The sequence below is a fragment of the Monodelphis domestica genome, chromosome 1 (genome assembly GCF_027887165.1).
Source record: "Monodelphis domestica isolate mMonDom1 chromosome 1, mMonDom1.pri, whole genome shotgun sequence".
NCBI classification, from domain to species: Eukaryota; Metazoa; Chordata; class Mammalia; order Didelphimorphia; family Didelphidae; genus Monodelphis; species Monodelphis domestica.
The window spans coordinates 454,254,690-454,270,246 of record NC_077227.1 but is presented as its reverse complement, the minus strand read 5'-3'; the positions used below and the strand labels follow the sequence as shown (position 1 = coordinate 454,270,246).

The following is a 15,557-nucleotide window of genomic DNA, read 5'->3' as shown; positions in this document are numbered from 1 at the left end:
ACTTTACTCCTTCCTTCATGCTTTTGCTGTCTCTATTCTCTGGAATCAGGAAGATCTCAATTCAAATCCAGCCTTATATATTTCCTAGATATGTGACCCTGGGCAAGTCACTTAACTTCTGTTTCAGTTTCTTCATCTGTAAAATGGGAATAATATAATAGCATCTACTTCCTAGGGCTGTTGTGAGAATCAAATGACATTACCAAATTGCTTGGTATGTAGTGTTATATAAATGTTTGCTATTACATTGAATGTCCTCCCTTTTTCTTTTAATCAGATCTTCTTTTAGAATCTAACTCAGATGCAACTTCATCTGGAAAATCTTCCTTTATTGCCCAAGTTAGCAATCTGACTGTCACACAGGACTTTGCTTTGTTAACTCTCTAATGCACTGATGATGTAAAATTGTGTATATTATTCTATTCTGCAGTTTCCACAAGATTAGGGACTATATCACACTAGTGATTTTTTTTTTAACCTTGACTTTCCATCTTAGAATCACTACTGTGTATTGGTTTCAAGGCAGAAGAGTGATAAGGGCTAGGCAATGGGGGTTAAGTAACTTTCCCAGGGTCACACTGAGGCCAGATTTGAACCTAGGATCTCCCTTCTTTGGGCCTGGCTCTCAATCCACTGAGTCACCCAGCTGCCCCTTACCTATGCTTTTAAAAATATCTTATCCTGAACTTGTGGGAAGGGATTTCCCCACCTCATTATGTCTCTTTGTTTGATGTCATCAATCAGGGACCTGAAGATCCTTTACCATTGAGATGTACAAGTATAGAGAGACCCTCAGAGAAAGGAAGTTGAAACCAACAATATGGGAAACTGATCCCACACGTACTACTCCCCTGGGTGGTGCCAGGCAAATTAAGGAACTATGATTGGTTCCTGAGATGTGATGTGGAGAAAATTGCTTATAAGGCAAGACCAAGGTGCTCTCTCTCTCTCTCTCTCTCTCTCTCTCTCTCTCTCTCTCTCTCTCTCTCTCTCTCAGTCTCTGGTGCTCTTCTGGTGGAAGACTGGGACCTGGAGGAACCCCTGTTGGTGGTGAGCTTCAATTCATCAAATGGCAAATAGTGTAGTCAACTCTCTACCTCTTTCCTACATTGCCCTCTCTTTACTATCACTACTTTGATGTAATAAAGCTACTAATAACCTCATAATTTAATTTTAATTATTATACACTGAACACAATAATGTGGACACACTATCACCTAATAAAAGTTTGCTGAATGCTATTGACACTGTAGATCACTTGTTCCATATTTTAATTGACTGGCAAGAAGAATAGAAATAATTCCTTATATAATATGCAGATTATCCAGGCCTTCTGCTTCTTTGGGAAATACTGCACAGTTCTGAGTGCAGGAAATAAAATAAAAAAGGGGGGAAGGCAGGGGGAAGGAAGTGGTTTTGGACAGAGAAAAAAATCAGCTGTGAGTACCAGGCAAGGTAAATGGTAGTAAGCAGAGATGTAATTATCAGTTCTGGAACCTGGATCAGAATCCACAAATATGCTAAGAGCTCTCAGGCATAGTAGAAAACCAGCCACCATGGGCATCAATGAAACTAGATCTAAGAAAAAGTAGCTACAAAGAAGAAAGAAGAGCAACTGAGATACCTAAGATGTTCAAAGGAAACAAAGTCCAAGAAAAGAGCCAGTGGCAAAATCTTGGACCCAGATAACTATACAGGGGACTTTAAACTGGTGACTATTGGTAGATGTCAGGGATTCCATGAACTTGGATGGAAAACAAAAATTAAATCTTTATTTTTCACTAACATCCAACTAAAGTTGAGTATTTCCTTGAGTTATCTAAAGACATTATTCTGAGAGGGAGTTCATAAATTTCATCAGACTGCCAATGAGGTCCATGACATATACACACACAGACCAAATATTCCTTTGATGACACAAATGCCATAATTTTAGACAATGAGCAAGATAAAATGGCTCAGAGGTATCAAACTCAAGTAGAAATGAGAGGTAGGAGAGGGGCTGCATACTGACTTCATTTTAAAATGAAATGATATCTCTGTTTTGTTATAATTTCATTTATTTTGTTAAATATTTCCCAATTGCATTTTAAACTAGGTCCTGCCAAGGAGAATGACCTTTGGATAAGAAAGGACAGAACAAAAATGGCTAACTAGAAAGTGAATCTAAGAGAAATAAAGAGATAAGAAGAAGGTGCCTAGCTGCCCTTAGTAAATTCAAGTAATCTGTTTCAGGTGATAAGATATTGGCAGATATGACTGCTGAGCCAAGGCCAGTGATACCTGGGAAAGATCACGTGGCTTTGGAAAGATCTTGCTGAACTGAAGAATGACACATGGCCTAATTTTAAAAAAAGGGAGCATATCAGAATCTGAAAACTATAGGGCAATGATCTTGACTTCAGTTTCTGGCAGGATAATTAGGGAACCATCTAGAAAAGGAAACTGTAAACACAAAGAACTATTATGGCTTTACCAAAAACAGGGAATGCCAGACTTACTTTATTTTCCTCTTTTGAAAAATTTTCCAAATTGGTAGATCAGGAGAATTCTCTGGATGCATTTACTAGATTTTTAGCAAAATATACTTGATAAAGTAGCTCATATTTTTCTTGTGGAAAAGATGTGGATAAAATGGTGGCACGAATAGATGGATTTGGAACTGGTTGAATGGCTAGCCTCAGAGAAATTGTTGATGGTTTGATTTCAGGCAGCAGGTGGTCTTTGGTAGAGAGCCCCAGGGATCTTCTGGGCTTGGCACCTGGCATCTAACCTTGACTTGGATAAAGGCATAGAAAAGACCAAAATGTGCAATATTTCTGGGGTAGATAGCTAAGAAACTGGATAATGGAATCAGGATTAAAATTGGACTGAATTGAATTGAATATGATGAAGTAAAATTTTGATGAAGATAAATATTGAGCTTTATCTTAGGGATAGAGACAGGACCTGAGATTTCACTGGTAAATGGAACTCCCAGATGAGGAAACTCTTTCCATTACTGTGGGTGCAAATCAGCATCTTAGTGTTAGAAAGTCCGAGGCACTAAGGGGTTAAGGATCACACAATGAGAATGTGCCAGAAGTGGAATCTGAACCCAGGTCTTTCTGATTATGAGGCCAGCTCTCTTATCTACCTTATATTGCTTCTCTGATCACTGAGAAGGAAATTAGAAAGATTCCTGTTCTATGCACCCCCCCCCCCATAAGTAAATGATGGAGAACACATGGTTAGATCACAAATAGTTTGAAAAATATTTCAGAATTATAATGGATTGTGAGTTCAGTGTGATATGGGTGATAAGGCAGCCAAATGGGCCTTTGGGCTTCCTTAGGAGAAGCATAGCTATAAGAAATAAGGAGATGATCTTCTTTGTTACTTCTCTCTTGGTCAGAAGACTTCCAGAGATTGAATAAGCATTTATTTTGTGACTACTATTTGCTAGGCATTGTGCTTAAGCACTTACATGACAAATGCTTAATATATGCTCATTCATTCATTTATTCAAAGATCTCACTGCTCTCCCTATGAAAGAAGAAGCCCTTTATAGGCTGAGAGCTTTGGAAATCCCTCTAATAACAAATAATAACAATCATAAGCATTTATATAGAGCTTTGCCTATGCTACCTAATTTGGTCCTTACCACAACCCAGATGTTATCATCCCCATTTTACAGTTGAGGAAATCAAGGTTGAGAAGTGATTTGCCCCAAATCACACAACCATTAAGTGTCTGTAGTAAGATTATGAACTTGAATCTTCCATATTCAAGTCCAATATTCTTCTATTGGGTTTCCTAGCTATTTGAGGTGACCCGGGAAAAGCTTTTCTTTGCTTCCCAGAGTTGAAACCTGCAAAACGTCTTTTCTTTCCAAGAAATGCTTTTCTTTTGGAAGCAGAAGCAGTACTCTTCCCCCACTATTCGCCCACCTTTTTTCTTTTTTGCTAGGAGCTCTTTGCAGAAACCAAGGTGGAGAATATGACTCTGTAGATAGGGTTAGATGAGGTTAAACTGAAGATTCTTGCTGCTTCTTTATATTACAGGAGCTCTGATCTTCCATGCCTTATTTGATTTTATTTCCTTTCTTTTTTTCTGAAATTTCCTAGTAAATCAGTTTTATAGCATCAACCTTGACTCAATGGAATTCTGGAAGAGAAGGTTTGCCCAGGGACTGGGGGCATAGCTGGATTTCCTTGGAAATCAGATTTAAGTTGGTAGGAATAATATAAAAAAGGGTGATACCTTTGGGGAGAAGGAGCTTTGGGGCTCAGCTTTGCAATTTGCTTTTCAACTTTGGGTGGGGTTTTAGTTCAATTTTATATTTATTTCTGCTACTTCAAAGGAAACCAAGAATTGTTTTCTTTACAACCAAAAACCCACTGATATTACCAGGTTGTGGTGGCTGCAAATATTGATCTGAGGGAGGAGGTCTTGGTTGCTATTCTGGGTTCTAGGCCACAGGCAGGGTGATCCCTTCTCTAACCTCTACATCTTTCTCTTAAACTTGGATCAAAACTGGTCAGACATGCCTTTGTGGCCAGGTCCTCATGCCTAATTAGGGAGAGCAAAGCCCCTTAGCTCTGGCCTTGGCACGGAGGTCTTTTTTGTCTCAGGACCTAACATCCAGTGATCTGTTGGGTATCATATGTGACATAAAGGTTGATATACAGAGATGAAGCTAATGGTTAAATGGATTCCACAAGAACAGTGGGGCTGATGGGCCTGCCACATACATCTCAGAAAGGGCTCTAATTCCTAGGGTGTAACTAGATAGGTAAGTGCTCCAGGGGCAGAATGTTTAGGGGCAGAGCATTCAGAGACACTTAGAAGTTAGGAAGGTCTTGCTGCCTGAGGACTGAGTACCTCATCATCTGCCCTGGCTGAGAGTGGGGAGAAATTTGTGCATGTGTATGGGACCCCAACATCTGGCACAATTATTTGGGTTTGAGGTAACATGTAGAGACACATCCCTCTTCTCCTTTTATCAAGCCCCAGACCTGAGAAAACCAGATGGTAGCTCAGCATGCCATCATTAATAGCCCTCAAAAAAGGGATCTCTGCATTTCATTGGTACAGAGAACTCCCAGGTGAGGAAATTCTCCATCAATGAAGGTTGCATCTTTTCTCTACTTCCCAGGCTTTGAGTATTACTTAGTGCACAGAGCAGTTAGATGCTTTGCCCAGAGTCACAAAGCCAGAATGGCAGAGTCAGGCACTGAATTCGGGTCGACTCTCTATTCATTAGGACTGGCTCTCTGTTCATTAGGCAAAACTTCTTTCCTGTTATCTGTTAAAGAAATGGTATATTTTTAAAGGCACACATAATCCTTTTACTTGATAACTAAATCACCGCAGGGCCATGCTAGAGCTAGTTCTGCAAAAAACTGTCCTTTTTGCAAGGTGGTGCAGTGGGTCCATGTCACTGTGGTCCATGGGTCCAACAATTCCATCAAAGGCAGGCTAGCTGAGTAGGAAGAGCATTGGCTCTAAAGGACTTGAGTTCAAATTCTGTTTATGTTTATAATAGGTAATAAATATTTACTAGATAATATACTATGTAATATAATAATTATTATATACACATATTAATAATTATTATAATGTAATATGTTTTATTATATGACTCTGGCCAAGTCACTTAACTTCTTTGGGCTCAGTGATCTCATTTATAAAATAAATGATTGCACTCAATGACCTTTAAAGTCCCTTCTAGTTCTAAATCTATAATTCTACATCGATGCCTAAATGACCTCTGAGATCCTCTCCACAGATTGGTGATCCCATGACATGTATGAACAGAGGGTGAGGGTGGCAGGGCTCATTACATTTCAGATAAATTAAAAAAAAAGTTTCATGTTCTCCACTGGCCTAGCCTTTACCTTAGCCTTTTCTTAGCAGCTGGATGGACTGATTACTCTTTGTGGTCCCTTGCCTGTGGCATTCCCATTATTGGAGACAGAGGAGTAGAAGTTGGATTACATGTAAGATTATAGGAGGCATAGACTAACCTGGCACCTATGCCAAATGTAAGGGGGCAGATTTGTTCTGTGCCAGTTATGCCAACTGTAGGATGGTGTATCCAGAGATACTGAGATTCCAAAGGAGGAGGGACCCCTGCCAACTTGATTATCAATAGGTTTAGGTTTATTTGGGCTAATTGGGGGAGCGTACTCACACCAGAGGCCAGCCATCCTGGGTGGCATTAGGACCAACCCCAGGTTAGGTCAGGTATATAGAAAAGGGACAAAGAAAGCATAGTGCCAGGGATGGCCTAGGGCCATATGAAAATTCTCCCATGGGATAGCTGGAGCTTCTTTTACATTCTTTTTATATTTACTCAGGGTAGTTTATATTCTCTGTGAAGTCCTAGGTCATGTTCCCAGGCTCTGGCTACCCCCATACATTAAGATAATCTGCTATCAGGATCTGATGGATTAAAAATAATCATCACTGACAGTTGGCACTAGAAAGTCTCTGGCAAACATGTTCCATGGAGCCCAATAGCACCTTTAGTGAAGCCCAGTTTCAAGGGGTCACTTTATTTGAGCTACTCTCCTGACAGGATAAATAGAATGGGGCTTCTTGAATGTTCATAATCCAGGGATATAATCCAAAATCTGTCCATTTGGCCCATCCTGTGGGTGATTTCACTGCTGTACATTTTCCCTCTTCCCCTGGTTCTCCCCAAATCTGGAGGTGTGGGTTCCTTAGGCTTCTGTAGCTGCTCTGTAAATGTAATTTGCTTTCTCCCACTCTAGAGGGAGATAAAGGCCTCTTGAAGGTAGAAGGCAGACAGAGCTCAGGAAAGGCAAATGAAGGATGCAGGACCCTGCTGAGCTACAGCCAGAGGGCACAGAGGCCACACAGACCGTGGAGGTAAAAGGGAACTTGGGGTTCATCCAGTCTGATCCTTCTCATTTTATAGAAACAAGAAACCAAAGCTCAGAGAAGTCACAAAAATTGTCCCCATGTCACACAAAGAGTAAGGGGCAGAGGCCACATTTGAACACAAACCTTCTGGCTCCAAATCCAGTGCTCTTTGTGTTTATTGTCATTCTGTACCCTCCTAAATGCTGTTTAATCCTCACCACCACCAGGAAGACTTCTTAGCTAACCTCACTCAGCTCTAACCACTTCCTCTTTTTGTTGCTCTCTTCTGGAAAATGTGTACTGAGAGATCGGAATAGCATGAGGAAGTTCTGACGTGTATCTTGGGCCTTGTCTTTCCACATAATACCAAGTGCTCATGTCATATCTCCCATTTGCAAATAGGCCCCTTTCTCTCTGACCACCAAAGGCACCATTAACTTCTGCTAAGGCAGGGGTCCCTAGGGTGGAGACACTGGGAACATCTGCCTCAGGGGACCCTCTATTGTCCCCCCTCTCATGACAGAGGTCCCCCCCCCCAATTGGGTTGCCTCTGGGGCACCTGGTGCTCTCTGAGCTACAGTACTTATTTCCTGGGGTCAGAAATTGCTTACTGTTTCTAATGATTATTCACTGTCAGTGACTAAGCATTTCTGTGCGAATTAGAGGATCAGAGCATGTAAAGCTGGAAGGGGTCTTGGTGACCCATTCAGTCCAATCTTCTCAATACAGAGGACACTGATGCCTCCAGAGGGAAAGCAATTTGCCCGTAGTTTATCTGGGACTCAAACCCAGGCGGTTGATTTCCAAATTCAGAAACTTTTCCGCTTTACCATTCTCTAAAGGAATACAAGGAGAGGACCCAGGAATTTTGTTGATTTAGGGAACTGATACAGTGGAAAAACCACTGTCTTTGGAGTCAAAGGCCTGAGATCAAATTTTGCTTCAGACTATAAGCAAATCACTTTACTACGCTGGGCCTCAACCTCTCATTAGTAAAATAAGAAGATTTTAAGGTCCCTCCTAGCTGGCAATCTATTATCCTAGGATAGTCATAAAAGCCAGCATTTACGTAAGTGCTCAATATGTGCCAGACATTATGCTAAGTGCTTTATAAAAATAGGACGTCATTCGATCCTCACCACTGCCCTGGGAGGCAGGTGCTATGATGATCCCCATTTTATAAAAGGGGTAACTGGGGCAAATAGAGTGAAGTGACTTGCCCAGAATCTCATTGCTAATAAATGTCTGTAGTCACATTTGAACTCAGGCCTTCCTGACTTTGTGCCACCTAGCTGCCCCAGTCAAGGAGATTTCCTCTACCCATGAGTGTCCACTTACAGCCTTTGAAAATGGCCTTGAGCACCAAGATCTTAAGTGACTTGCCCAAGATCTTACAGACAGCCCCGGGCGAGAGACAGGACTTCAGCTTCAGTCTCCCTCAGGCTGCTGTGATCTGCAGCTGATTACAAACAGTGCTGCTGGCCAGGTGTGCCCATGTTAAATTTATTTAATTAGACTATTTTCTCCTGGTTACAGGATTCATTTTCTCTCCCTCTTCTCTCTTCCCTCCCGGCTCCTGGAGTTGACAAGCAATTCCACTGGATTAAGGTATGCCCATTTGAATATCGCTCAGATGGCATGAGGGAAGAAGTCTGTGCTGCTTGAACCCTACAAAATTGATCCTCACAACTACTCTGGGGGGCAGGTGCTATGATTATCCCCATTTTATAGAAGGGGTAACTGGGGCAAATAGATTCTCCTGGCAAGACTTGTGGACATCTTCTGTTTTTGGATTATCCACTGTCCAGACCCTGGAGAGTGGACCCTGATATGATATGCTGTAAAAGTTAAATTTAGTCTATAATAATTTAAATGTTATATTTTTAGAGATTTATTAATGATCATTAGAAGTAAAGGAATAAAAAGGTAACAAAATAAAAACCATGTGCCCATGGTTAATCTGCCTGTTCAAAAACCCTGCTTACCACCCTCACCACAGGAAGCCAAAGAGCCAAAGAGGGTGGGACCAGCAACCCCACTGCCTAATATCCCCTGTCTACAGGAAGTACCTAACAACAGGAAGTCAGGGGGTTCCCAGGAAATGTAGTTTTTAGGGTAACAGATTTCTAATTATACAATGTTTTCTTTGTCTCCCTGAAGAAGTTAATTCCTGGAAGGGCCCCCGACCCCTGGTTTACCTGTGTATTCTGGAAAGCAGATGGTCAGTGGAGACGTCTTAATTTTCTCTTCAAAGATGTCCTTCTTGTTCAGGAAGAGGATGATGGATGTATCTGTGAACCACTTGTTGTTGCAGATGCTGTCAAACAGCTTGAGGGACTCGTGCATACGGTTCTGGAACAGAGCAGAGAGGGGCATGAGGGGAAGAGCACAGCTCCAAGGGCGACCCGACATGCACGGGGATCCAAGCCAGCTGAATCACCATCAACAATGAGAAAAGCGAAGGGAGAGTAGATCAAGGCTGTGCGATGCGCAGCCTGGACAGGATGGGTACGGAATGGTCCACACGGATATACATGAATGCGGTCCCTACTCCATTCCACACACAGGCAAGGGCAGCGGGGCTGGAGTGGGGCCATCTCAGGGGTGTGACGGGGAGGGAAGGGCCAGGGAGGCTAAAGGAGTTCAGTTTATATCTATAGAAATACATGTGGTCATGCATCATGCATGTAGAGGGGAGGGAGTCTACTGTCGCCCGTTGAACATGTCTACATGGAAACATGGCTCATGCAGATTTCTTTATCATGTTCTCATTCAATGTTGCCAGCGGGGTTTGGAGGTTGCACGCATTCCATTGGATATCATTAACCAAGGACCCGTGAGATCCTCGAATTAATCCAGAGTTGGAAGCAGACACCAAGGGGGTACTGACATCTCGGTAATGATCTTGCTGTGACTCCTGCCCAGTGAGTGATCCATTTTTAACCTGGCTGGGCTGTGACTGTAGGGGAATTGATCAGTGGATTTTGAGGGGGATGAGTTTCTCTGGATGATGATCCAAGAAAAAGTTGGGAGAGGCAAAAAAACAAACCACAAAACCAAATTAAAAAAAAAAAGGAAGAGGGGGTAACAAAAAGCAGAAACAATAATAGGAAAAAAAAAACACATGAAAATCGGTAGGGTTTGACTGTGGGGTCAGTAGGCTAATCTGTCCATATCAGCTCATGGTTTGGGGGAGAATATTAACTTGCTGGCCAATGAGCACTGAGGCTTAAATACACAGAAGCCAGAAGAGCTTTGCAGCTCTAGGATATGGAGATGAAGACTGAAAGAGGATGCTCAAAAAGACAAATGCAAGCAAAGTGAGCGATTCCAGGGGAAAGAGGGGAATTCACAGCAAAGTCACCCCGCATCATCCCAAACCTCTGCTGCTTTCAACTCTTAATGGGGTTGGCTTGATTCAAGGGAAGGGCTTCATACCTGACGGATTTGGTGGCTCCCTCAAAATATGCTCAGCTTTTGGTCTTTGTTGGGGAAGATAGGAGCAGGTAGTGGAGGAAAGGCTGTAGTGTGCAGAGACCTGGAGACATTTGGATCGAGGGACTGATGCCAGAGCTGTGCTCTCCAGGAAAGGACGAGAGGTACCCTAGAGTCCCAGGGTGATGGCAGGCAGGGTGGGGGGCCTTGCCCCACTGGAGTTTGGATTCTGTCCCTGGGTGGGACCAGTTATGGAGTGTGTTGTGCTAGTGGGTATTATGTGAACAGAGAAAAGTGTCTCATTTTCAAGTCCCCAGCCCACAACTCAGCCAGAAGCAGCTTCTCGGGCTGGGGTAGGAGGCCTCTGGGTACTTCCAATGGGTGGATTGCAGCTCAGGCTTTATTCTTCTTCCTTTTTGTAGAAAAGAGGGATCCACCACCCTCTCTTCCCAGTGAATCTCCAAGGGTCAAGTTTGTGCTGGAGGCCTGAAGCTGGAGCTTTTCTGCAGCTAGTGGGGTGGTTGTATATGTCTACCCTTTCCCCCCATCATGCTGCAAGCTCCACAGGGCACAGGCCTTATTTCCTATATCTACATATCTATATAAAGTGTGGGTATGTCTATACACATCTCCCTCTCTCTCTCAACTCCCCTTCCAAGCCAGGCACAGAATCTAACTAATGCTTCTATTAGATATGGACTGTAGCTAATAGTGAATTATTAATAAGAGCTAATATGTATATGGCACTTTAAGATTTTCAAAGCACTTTATATGTATTATTTCATTTGATTCTCCCAACATTTATTTTTTAATTATTTATTATTATCCCCATTTTTTATAGGCAAATAGAGGTTAAATGATTTGCCTCAGATCACACAACTAGTGTCTAAGGTGGGATTTGAACTCAGGTCTTCCTGGTTCCAAATCTAGCACTCTACACACTGTCCTACCTAGCTGCCCATGGAGAGGCTGGTTCTCTGAAACTTGTTTCCTCACTCTAGCTTCCCTTATCCCCTTCCCATTTTAACTCTCATCTCTGAACTTGGTGAGCGGGTCAGGGGTTGGTGCAAATGTGAGTCTAACTGCTCTCTAAAGCATTAGCATCCCAGAAGGTCCCAAGTGTACAGGATGAAGCCTGGAGAGGATTCAGACTTCTCAAAACGAGGTGACTCCAGTACCCTTGGAGGCATGAATCAGGACACAAGCTGGCAAGGGGGGAAGCATGTGCTGGAGCCAGCTTGGCCCCAAGCCTTCTCCTTTGGGCCAGTCAGAACACACTGTTTTTTTTTTCCTTACAAGATGGCACCAGGACAAATCAGCCAATCTCATAAAACCTGGCCATTTCTAGTGCTGCTAGTTTTTGGCTCCATTTGTTCACTGAGAGAAGAAGGGGTCAATGTTAATGCACTAGAAAACTTCTCAGATCCCTTTTTCTGGAGATGGCATTTTGTTCTTGATACCTTGAGTGCTCAAGTTAAAAAAAATGACATCCTTTAAGGGGAGAGGTTGTTGGGAAGGGAGGAATGTGGGAGGAGACTTTCCTTTTAGTTCCCCTCAAAGTCTGAAGGGGGGACAAGAAAGGAATTTGGATCGTTCCCTTTCATCAACCAATCAATCAACCCTGCTACTCCTCCCTTCAGTCTCTCCCTGGGTTCTGGTTAGGAGTGAAGAGGCAGAAAGAATATTAGAAAGTCAAGGACGTGGGGGAGGACAGGAAGGAGAAGACAGAACTAAGGAGAGAAATATATTTGCCAGGAGCTCTCGTCATTAGCTTATAGGTGGCAGAGAAGAGATAAAACTGCTGAGAAGTCCCACAATCACAAAAGCACAGTAGGAATTGGAATGAAAGTCTGGATTCCACACCTAATTTAGGATAACCCTGGATGGATGCCTTTAGAATCTGGATCCACCAGGATTCGTTCAGAGGCACCAGGTCACCGGTAGCATAACCCAGATGGCATGGTGCTTGTTTATCAGTGCTACCCAGATGTCGTTTTGCTGCCACATAGCCACTTTTAAAGGTTCATTTGGACTTTTGAACCCTTTTTCCCACCCCAAACCTCACTTAGTTCTAAAAATATGTCTGTGATATAGGCGACTTCTAAGACTAGAGCCCCTTTGCACTTTTAATATGACTGTAAGCTCAGTTTCATCAATCATGAGGACCTTTCTTTTGGTATGTCAGATATTGCATCTCGTTAATTAAAACCATCCAATAACTCGATCCAGTTTCCATCTTCCAGCCTGTTATACCTGATCCCAAGGCTATCCAATCTCCTGCCCATCCTGCTCTGGCCCAACTAGCCCTGTCTAAGCCACTCCAACTTCCAGTTGCTTACCCCAGACTCTTCCAATCCATTCAGCTCCCCCAAACATTCCATTTCAATAGAAACAATCTTTGTCTATTCTCCTTACAATGCACAGCTGCCTGAAATCCATTTTACACCGTCCAAAGTCTCTATGTCTGTTTCTCACTTCTTCATATATAGATTCTGGGGCTGAACATCAGAAAAATGATGTGCAGACCCTGCAAGTCAGGCAGCTTCAGTTATTGCTAAAGGGATAAAGCATTAAGGCGACCACTTGGATGTACGATGCCAAGACCTTGGAAACAGTAAGGGCTGTGAGGCCCCAAATACCTTGTGAGGAGATGAGATTAAGTGTCTTGTCAAACACACTCAGTGAATTGGTGAGAGAGCCAAGACGAGGTCAGATCAGCGGACCTCTGGTCCAAAGGTCTTCCCATTGTACCTTGATAGTCTCCTCCACCACACCAGACATGGTCTCCCAAGAGTCGGCCCCTTGTTGGTGTTAGTGAGGAGCGAGCCATCTATTCCTCAGGGATGCATAGTCCCTTTTCACTACTCAAGGTAATGAAAGACAAGGCAAACATTGATTGGCTTTTAGGAAGTCCAGGGCAATGCCTTCCCTGAAAGCAATCCACAGGGACCCAAACAAAGAGGAGGTCACTTCTTTAATGGTGCCTGCTATCGTCAGAGGACATATCTGGGGGGTCAGACATCTTTTCTAGGCAACTTGCTGGGAGAAGCCATAGAAGCAGAGGACGAATTAATTTCAACAAGAGTTTCAACAGCTATGATTTTTCCCACTCCCAACCACATGCCCGACTCTCCAGCTATCATAGCAGAATCTGAATAAAGTACTTTTTTTAGTGTTGAAAGATTTTTTTTTGTAGCAGCTCACCTTTAGAGACGGATTAGTACCAAGGAATGAAGTTTGCTCTGGATGTGTGTATTTATTGGGCATAATGGATCACCCAGAAACCAAAGTTGGTCCATTTTAATTTACCCAGGTAGCAGGATCCCCTCTCCACACACACAAAAGATAACACTAATCCTGTCATATACTTTCAACATCCTTCTACATTTAAAAAAAAGTATTCATGTCCACCATTATACTTGATCCTTACAACAAGGTGTTAGGCAGAGCAAAGATCATCCTGATTTGGCAGATGAAGAAAAAAAAGCACAGAGAAACTGTGACTTGTTCAAGGTCACACAGGAGTGAAAGGACCAACACAATACCTCAGATCTCTTGACTCCTTGTCCAGGGCTCTTTCTCCCATAGCACTCTCTCTCCCCACCACTCCATCATCAGACCCATTAGAGTGGCCCATCATAAATGCTGGTGGAGGGCATGTAGCAGCGCAATTAAAGAAATGGCCCATTCGCTTTTCATTTTGAAGACAAATAAACAAAACAATCGCCGCCCCTCCCTTCGAAGGACAAGTCATGTCACCCCCCAACTTCCATTGTTGCCGCTGATGATGCTCTCAGAACACTTGAGTTTGCAGGGGCTGCTCCGTGTATAAATGTTATTTTCAGGGGGGAGGGGTGGGAATGTTGTTTTTCAGCTGAACCTGTGATTTTCACTTGGGTAAGAAACTTCCTAGGAGGAAATTCTCATTTGCCAAAGCAGATCGGTGCCTACTCTGCTACTTTTCATCTTGGGCAGCTCCCTGAGGTGTGGAGAAGTTTTAAGACTCGCCCAGAGTCACATAGCCAGTAGGTGTCAGAAGTGGGACCTGAGCTCAGGGCTTCCTGGCTCTACGTGGGGCTCTCTCTCCACTACCCCACACTGGCTCTCCACAGCTGCCTCATGGATGGAAGCAGGCAGGCCACAGTGTATTCTAGAGACATGTGGTTTCTAATGACCACTCTGGGATTCTGGAAGACTAACTCACAGCATTTAGGTGGCAGGCAGCTTTGCCATCACTGAAAGTATATTATTGCTCTGTACGGGGGAATTCTTAACCTTTTTTACATGATGGACCCTTTGGTAGTCTGGTGAAGCCTGACTACCTGGGAGAGAAGATGAACAGATGGTTCTCAGAACAATGGTTTTAAATGCATAAAATAAAACACATAGGATGACAAGAGAAACTAATTACATTGGAATAAAGTTATAAAAAAGTGTTTTTTTTTTAAGTTAATGGATTCCAGGTTAAGAACCCTCGCTTCTAGATAAAGGCTGGTACCAAAGAGTACTAAGTAATTTTCCTCTGACTAGAACATGGGCTTTAACTGGCAAATTAAGATCAGGTTTTTTTTTGTTTTTTTTTTAAGCCCTTACCTTCTGTCAGTTGTAAGACAGAAAAGTGGCAAGGGCTAGGCAATTGGGGTTGAATGACTTAACCAGGGTCACATAGCCAGGACCCATCAGAAATGGAACTTGCATCTAGGTCTTCCTGGCTACAAGGCTGGCTCTCTATCCACTGCATTTCCTTTTTTTTTTCCAAGCCCTTACTTTCTGTCTTAGTATTAATTCTAAGACAGAGAGTGGCAAGGGCTAGTCAAATGAACAGGTTCACAAAACTGGGAAGTGCCTGATGCCAAATATGAACCTAGGTCCTCTACCCCCCAAGCCTGGTACTCTATCTACTGTGCTACCCAGCTGCCCTCAGGTCAAGTTTCAACAAGTACCATGCTTATTGGTCTAGGACTAGCCAGAATCAAGGACTGCCAGGAGACCTTGGGTTTTTTTTACTAGGGCCCCAATCACTAATGCCTCTTTTGGCAAAATCTAAGAGGGCTCTACCCTGGCTAGGGGCTCTTGTTTCCATTTTATTTGCCTCAAGACTGATTTCTTTAAGGCCTTAACTAAGTTCTTTCTGACCAACTGCAGACTCAATGGCAAAGTTCTTGTTCTTGAAGCCTGATTTCTTTTAAGAAATCTACAGGAGTTTTTATGGGAATCCAAGGCCTTCTTGAGTGGTCACTTTTTTTTCTTTT

At 43.0% G+C, this 15,557-nt stretch overlaps 1 protein-coding gene across 2 annotated transcripts in view; it reads right to left on the bottom strand.

Moving 5' to 3' along the window:
• The window catches only part of GNAO1 (G protein subunit alpha o1), a 269,564-nt gene that overhangs the window by 23,390 nt on the left and 230,617 nt on the right, over positions 1-15,557 (bottom strand). Inside the window, exon 7 of one of the 2 annotated variants that reach the window (XM_001364372.4) lies at positions 9,069-9,222. The exons of the other annotated variant lie outside the window; for it this stretch is intronic. Within the exon in view, the coding sequence (XP_001364409.1) occupies positions 9,069-9,222 (154 nt within the window). The remainder of the gene's footprint in view (positions 1-9,068; positions 9,223-15,557) is intronic. 2 annotated transcript variants of the gene reach the window in all.